Source organism: Pholis gunnellus (genome assembly GCF_910591455.1).
Source record: "Pholis gunnellus genome assembly, chromosome: 3".
NCBI lineage: Eukaryota > Metazoa > Chordata > Actinopteri > Perciformes > Pholidae > Pholis > Pholis gunnellus.
Window position 1 is genome coordinate 16,637,996 of NC_136529.1, and position 6,833 is coordinate 16,644,828.

At 44.5% G+C, this 6,833-nt stretch overlaps 2 protein-coding genes across 3 annotated transcripts; one reads left to right on the forward strand and one right to left on the reverse strand.

Moving 5' to 3' along the window:
- Positions 1–238: 238 nt before the first annotated feature.
- Positions 239–3,379, reverse strand: LOC306714525 (dnaJ homolog subfamily B member 9-like). 2 transcript variants are annotated; one of them, XM_079184569.1, is made up of 3 exons: positions 2,688–3,379; positions 1,491–1,740; positions 239–962 (listed from the first exon to the last, which is right to left on the reverse strand). In XM_079184569.1, exons 2-3 carry the CDS (start codon positions 1,729–1,731, stop codon positions 661–663), a joined length of 543 nt encoding a protein of 180 aa, XP_079040695.1. In that variant the 5' UTR covers positions 1,732–1,740; positions 2,688–3,379; the 3' UTR covers positions 239–660. The 2 variants fall into 2 exon arrangements, with proteins under 2 accessions (XP_079040695.1, XP_079040694.1); XM_079184568.1 differs by lacking the exon at positions 2,688–3,379 and having other exon boundaries at positions 1,491–1,972.
- Positions 2,217–6,736, forward strand: zc3h10 (zinc finger CCCH-type containing 10). Its single transcript, XM_079184556.1, has 3 exons — positions 2,217–2,388; positions 3,459–4,683; positions 5,841–6,736. Exons 2-3 carry the CDS (start codon positions 3,520–3,522, stop codon positions 6,351–6,353), a joined length of 1,677 nt encoding a protein of 558 aa, XP_079040682.1. The 5' UTR covers positions 2,217–2,388; positions 3,459–3,519; the 3' UTR covers positions 6,354–6,736.
- The last annotated feature ends 97 nt before the right edge of the window (positions 6,737–6,833 follow it).

Sequence of the window (6,833 nt, forward strand, 5' to 3'; positions counted from 1 at the left end):
AAGTGCACAATCCTGTGAGAAATGGAGTAAAACAGTGCCAGACCTAAAGTGCTGGCACAGGGGGAAAAAAAGATGAGTAAATTGTGTGTTAGTCAGTAACTCAGGACCTTCGACACACCCACACAGGAAAAGTGGCCCAGCAGTCCGATTGGTTCCCCCATCTGTCAACCTTACAACCTCAAACATTGAACTTACACGTTTTCTCATAAAAGAGGCAGAACACACAGAGCTTCCTTAGTCAAGCCAAGTCAAGTTTATTTATAGAGCAAATTCAAAAACAACAAACGTTGACCAACGCGCTTTACAAAGAGATTAAATAAAATGGCTAAAGAAAAGACAATGGGTTTTAAAGGTATCAATGGAGGCGAAAGCGGTGTTTTTTTTAATGGCAAACTATTCCACAATTTAAAAATACTCAATCCCCTTTGTTTTGTAACTGCGTGGTGTGAAGATCAGAGGAATAGGGGTAAGCAGTTCAGAACCATGTGCCTGTCAATGCAGCGCTTTAAAAACACATTAAAGGTCTATTCAGCTGAATTTCTACATACAAGACACAGATACTGTGAAAACAATTAAATATGGAGACTTTATTATTATTTTTTTTAAAAGTCAGTACACTAAAACAGACACACAGGATACAGGGTCAAAGGTGCTAAACATCTAGTAGTAGAGGTCGTCGTCTTCTTCATCCGCAAAAGAAAAACTCTGGCCAAGCTCTTCTTCACCGTAATGGGTATAAAACCCATTCTCATCCTCCCCATCCTGAGCAAAGGTCCAGTGGAAGAATGGCTCCTCCACAAAGGGACTACCATCGAAGCCACCGAAGAGGTCTTCAAAACCAAAGGAGAAGCTCGTCTTATATTCATCGTCCTGGTCAACAGAGGCCTCGTCGTTTACAAAAGCCTTGTGGCCCACAACGTCGTACAGCTTCCTCTTCTCCTTGTTGGAGAGCACCGTGTAGGCTAGGGAGGAGGAAACAGGGAAATTACTTTATCTTTAGTGGAGATAGCACATTGAAAAGTTCATCTGGTACACCTGCCTAAAATACAGTCTGAGAAGACCGTCCTGCAATAACTTCATGAAGGTTATAATATTCCGTTTTTTTGGGTGAAACTGTTTTAGAGGGGCGTTAATTCAACTTGTCTGTGGTGATGTTAAAATTCTATTGCATTTGCTGTATAGCACGTTTTTCAAATGTTTCTCCCCATTTATGTCAATAAGGGAATACAATTATTGGAAACTCGTCTCTGTACAAACAGATCAACAGCACCACAAACTACAGCCTCCATAATAACACTAAACACTAAACCTTCATGGAAGTTGATTTAGACTGCTAATACTAATACTAATCAGTATTAGCTGTGAGCAGCTGACTGGATCAGGAGAATAAAAAAAAGCATCTGTTTTGGAAGTGGTACAATCCATGTCACTTGTGTAAATTACATACAAAATAGATTGCAATACAAACAAAGGTTATGGTAAAGTGTTACCTTCAACAATCTCTCTGAAAGTCTTCTCTGCATCGGCGCTCTTGTTCTTGTCTGGGTGGTATTTCATGGCCAGTTTGCGGAAAGCCTTCTTAATGTGGCTGTCACTTGCTGATGGCTCAACACTGAGAGTATCGTAGTAACTTCTGCTGGAGTCTGAGGCGGCGGCGGACAGGGCTTCGGTGAAGCAGTACAGCATGACCACGTAGGCTTGCATCCAGCGGAAAACACCTTGCGCTGCCATGCTGGGCTTCTGAGCACAGATGAGGAACTGTTACACAAAGACGTTCTCTGGAAGTGGGCTACAGCTGTCTTGCGGTTTGACAACACATCTTGTTATTACGGCTATCTGGGGTGCAGTCTACACGTCAGCGTAGCAGCGCTCAGCAGACCTTGTTGACTGTCTAAACCCCAAGGCGCACACACGGATAGTCAATTTAACCCAGCTGACACCTTTGAGACTATGTTCCGCATATTTCAGCCCAAACGTAATGGTGAAAGTGTATCAAATTAAATGCTCTTAATATGCAGCTGTTGTTTCTAGCTTAGCTCGCCGTCGTTTCGCGATAAGGCTACCTCTGTATACGATGAAAACCTTTACAACTTTAAAAATAAGTTTAATATACTTCAGTGCACTGCAGCATTATCGCCGCTAGAGGGCGGACGAGCACTCAAATGACACCTGGATGAAACGGAGAGGAAGAGCGTCTTCTTCGTTGGTAGTAAAATATGCAATAATGTGGTAAACAGACCAGGGCTTTGAGGAATTGCCATAACAACAAAAGAAAAACACATGTCTGGTTGACGTTGCAGCCATATACATTTCAGTGAACGAGAGCAGGGCGTTTCTGCGTGGGAGTCCCTCGGCTATTCTCTGGATCCTGTTTCTAGTTTATATTTGGTAAGACAACATTAGCATTTAGCTAGTTAGCTAGATAGCATTCGCTAGCTAGTGTAAGTCTTAAATGGGAAGGCTTAGCTACTTATTTAGGTAGGCTAACGTTACATGATCCGGGTGCTCTTTATTTACTGACAGCTAACGTTACCCTATACAGTGGATCTTCGCATGGTGTTAATCCAATGTTTCGTTTTTTTCACCAAACCAGTGGCAACAACAACAACAACAATGCTGCCGTTACTTATTATTTACCAGGTTTTGTCACGTGCTAAAAGGCTAGTTAGAGATGAACTGCGACTCACAAAAAAAGGGTACGATATCAGGAGGCGGCAGCAGGAGGGGGCGATGATTAAAAAGCTGCTGTCGAGTCAGACAGTTTCCACTAACCTGCAAAGATATACAGGAAGTTATGGAAATAGTTACATCCTGTTAGATGTCATTTGTAGGCTACCTGTAGTTTGCAGACCACGTTTGGATAATTTGTAATGACATGTGGAATTGTATCTACATTGTACTCTATTCTTTTACCTTGTAAAGCACTTTGTCATTGCTCCTTGTTTTGGTAAGTGCTATATGAATAACCTTTATTGTTATGATCAACCACACAATATATTTACCTTCATTGCACAGCGTGAGACTAATAGCAAACAATCTAGCAGTAAATATTACATCTACACGGAAAATTATGTTTTTCTTTAAAACATGGTGTTTGTTTTCAAAACCAAGGGCCAATCAGCTCTTTGATCAGGCGACAGCCAGGCATTTCCCATCATGCCCTGGGTCTTTCATTTGGTGTAGAGCAACTGCAGGGCCTTGCTCTATAAACTGCGGCTCTCTATCTTATGGGGCTTCAGTTACCCACTTGTGCGGCGATGGCCGGTGATTGATTCTGCACTGGCCTGGCTCATCACAAACTAGCCTAACATTTCAGCCAATGAGCCAGCCACTTTGAAAGCTAATAGCTAATCATGGGTTTATGTTTTTGTCTTGCAGATCTTTGAATAGGAAATTGCAGTACTCCAAGGAAAAAGCTAATCATGACTTGTTTAACTCTGTTTGTGAATGTTTGGCAGGTCATGTCCGCCCCCCTCCCACCCATGAGTGCTGTTTTCTCCTTGAGCTGGGCCAAGCGTTATGCCTGACCGGGACAGCTCCTACCTGTCAGGTGGCGGTGGGAGTGGTGGTAGTCTGGGTGAGGAAGGAGGACCTGGTTCTGGTTTGGCAGGGGCCACGGTGGAGGGCAGAGGTGGTTCAGGAGGAAGTCTCGGAGGCAACGTCTCTGGCTCTGGGAGCATGGGGGGTGGAGGGGCGCTCGGGAACGGGAACAGTGGAGGTGGGGGGCAAGGTGCAGGACTGGAATTGAGCGGTGTCTGCAGGGACTTCATACGCAATGTCTGCAAGAGAGGAAAGCGCTGCCGCTTTAGACACCCAGACTTTAATGAGGTGCCGGACTTGGGAGTGCAAAAGAATGAATTTGTCTTCTGTCATGACCACCAGAACAAAGAGTGTATGCGCTCCAGCTGCCGCTTTGTCCATGGATCTAAAGAGGATGAGGACTATTACAAGAAATCAGGAGAGCTACCCCTCAGACTAAGAGGGAAAGTTGCAGCACGACTGGGCCTGTCCCCAATGGATCTCCCCCACAGCCGTGGGGAAGTCCCTATCTGCAGAGACTTCCTGAAGGGGGAGTGCCAGAGGGGTAATAAGTGTAAATTTCGCCATGTCCAAAAAGACTATGAATATGAGCCATCCAGGGTTGGAGTGGGTGGTGTTATAGGGCAAGGTACCAGTGGAATGGTGAATGCTGGGGTAGGGATAGGTGGTGGGGGAGGAGCAGGTGCCTGTGGAGGAATGCAAGGACTTGTGGGAGGTGGAGGTGGAAGTAGCATGATGGGGATGGGGATGGGTATGGGGATGGGGATGGGTTGCCCCAGCCTGGCTGGTTGCAGAGATCCAGGTGTCACAGGAGTTGGGGGGGTAGGTGGAGGTGGGATGAGCACTTGTCTGTCCATAGGTTCTACAGGGCCACGGCGCTTTGACAGGAGCTCATGCTCAGTGTATGACCCTCTGCTGGAAAGCGGGCTGTTTGATGCAAGCTCCCTAGAGGCCTCCATGGACCACACTGCTCTACAGTTGAAGAGGCGGCGGTTGGAGGGGCTGCGCCTGGCAGATGTGAGCGGAGGTGCGCACTACGAGCTGGGAGTTCAAGCCACCTTGCAACCGCGTTCTCTGGAGTTCAGGTTCCTGGAGGAGGAGAACTCCCTACTGAGGAGGAGAGTGGAGGAGTTAAAGAAGCAGGTCAGAATGAGAGATGGTAAAAAACTAACATTTTGGTAGGCCTTGACATTAATAGCACTTGTATTTCAGTCAAATCTAAAAAAAATGTTGTTGAAATGCTAATTCAGCTTTTTGTACAACTAATACTAGATACAATGGTGTGCAAAATAACACATTTGACTACATAATGTAGTGCAATACAGTATGTTAACAAAGTCATAGTCTTAACAACAAACAACCACAAAGGAATTTATCGCAGGCCCAAATGTAACTTGCTTTACTGAATGAATCATGATCATGTCATGTGAAAGGACTATTTTATAACAACTTTAGTCACAAGGACAGTTTTATTATAGCTCACTGCCAAATCACACGCAAAGTAAAGTTTCTTAGAGGAGCTGAGAGGTGATTTTAACAAAGAAATCCTTGTGATCCAACACAAGACTTCTCATCTAAAGTTCCCACAGCATCCGAAGACCAGCATACCAAGTGAACATCTTGGATAGATGAAATGGAAAAAATGAACTGAACAAAACTTGCTATTAGGGCCAAAAGTTTGAAGTAGAGCTGAAACAATTAGTCTGTCACCAGAAACTATATTAGTAATATTATTGTTTAAGTAATTTTTCTAAGTAAAAAATGTAGTTTAAGCCTCTCAAATGTGAAGTTTTGCAGCTTCTTTTAGACATTTTATAGAAATAGTCTTTGATAAGAGATGACAGCACAAGAGAATAGTATTGTAATAAATGCACTAATCACCCTTAACAAGCAGAGATATGTCAGACCCGTTTTAAGGCCAAGAAGCAGCTGACCTTCAGTCATCCGACTAAAACCCCAATGAATATATTTGGGCACATTTAATAATAGGAAAAGACATCATAAGACACACAAACACACACACACACACACACCTTAAAGATTAAAGGGTGCTTAATCATTCTGCACATACTTGTAGAATCAGCAACTGCAAAAGCTCTGGTCACGGCTGTTAGTTGACATACTAAATGTAAAGAAATGATGGCTGTCTAAACAATTATTTTTGACTTAAATTAGCTATATTGTTTAGAAGTATCATTTTATAAGAACTTTCTTTCTGCCGGACACAAAGCCAAGGTTTCTGGCAGTGGACTTTCCCTGAGCCCGGTCCTTTTCTAATCCATGTCTCGTGTGTGTCTCAGGTTTCAAATCTCATTGCCACAAATGAGGTTCTTCTGGAGCAGAACGCCCAGTTCCGAAGCCAGGCCAAGGTGATGACGATGTCTTCCACTCCTTCACCCAGTGAGCAGAGTCTGGTGCCCCCCTTGGGTGCAATAAGTTCCTACAATCATAGCATCGCTCAGACTCACACCACCCTGAGCAACGCCGGACTGCAACCTCGCTCTGTCATCCAGCACGACCTGGTAGTAACTACCGGCGCCCCTTCAGCTGCCCAGAGTAACGCTGCCCCGCCGACAGCCCCTCCGCCTCACCTCAACCCTGAGATCACCCCGCTCTCCGCCGCTCTTGCACAGACCATTGCCCAAGTGATGGCGCCACCTGTTTCTATGGCGCCAGTGGCTGTATCTGTGGCCCCGGTGGTTGTGTCCATGACGCAGCCCATGCCCGGCATCACCATGAGTCATGCCACCACCCCGATGGTGTCGTACCCCATCGCCAGTCAAAGCATGAGAATCACCACTCTGCCTCATTAACTCATTAAAGGGCAGGACTGTAGCATCCTTAACTGTGATTTTTAACATAGATGGCCTTCTTTTATGTGCACGGTGCTGAACTGATGACAGAAGTAGATACTTGTACTTCTCCACCAGGGGGCGATATGAAGACTCCCCTCAGTCGGTGTTGTGTGGCAACATTACAAAGACTTTTTTTCCTACAGACTTGACTTACCTGTGAAGAGTTTGGTATGAAAGAGATCTTTTCAAACACCTGCACGATAAATTGAAAATATATGAGGTCATCCATACTGTTCGAACTATTTCTGCAACACTGCTTTGCAGTCCTTGTGGGGACATTTTGGAAGCAGTTTGTGTTCACATTGTTGTGGATTGCTCTGGTGTAAATTTACAAAAATAATAACAGCAACTCAACAATGACTCCTGTGTTATGTGTCACTTTGTTTTACTTTTTTTTACAGCTGCCTTCTTCAGTCCACATTTACTTGTGTGTATATA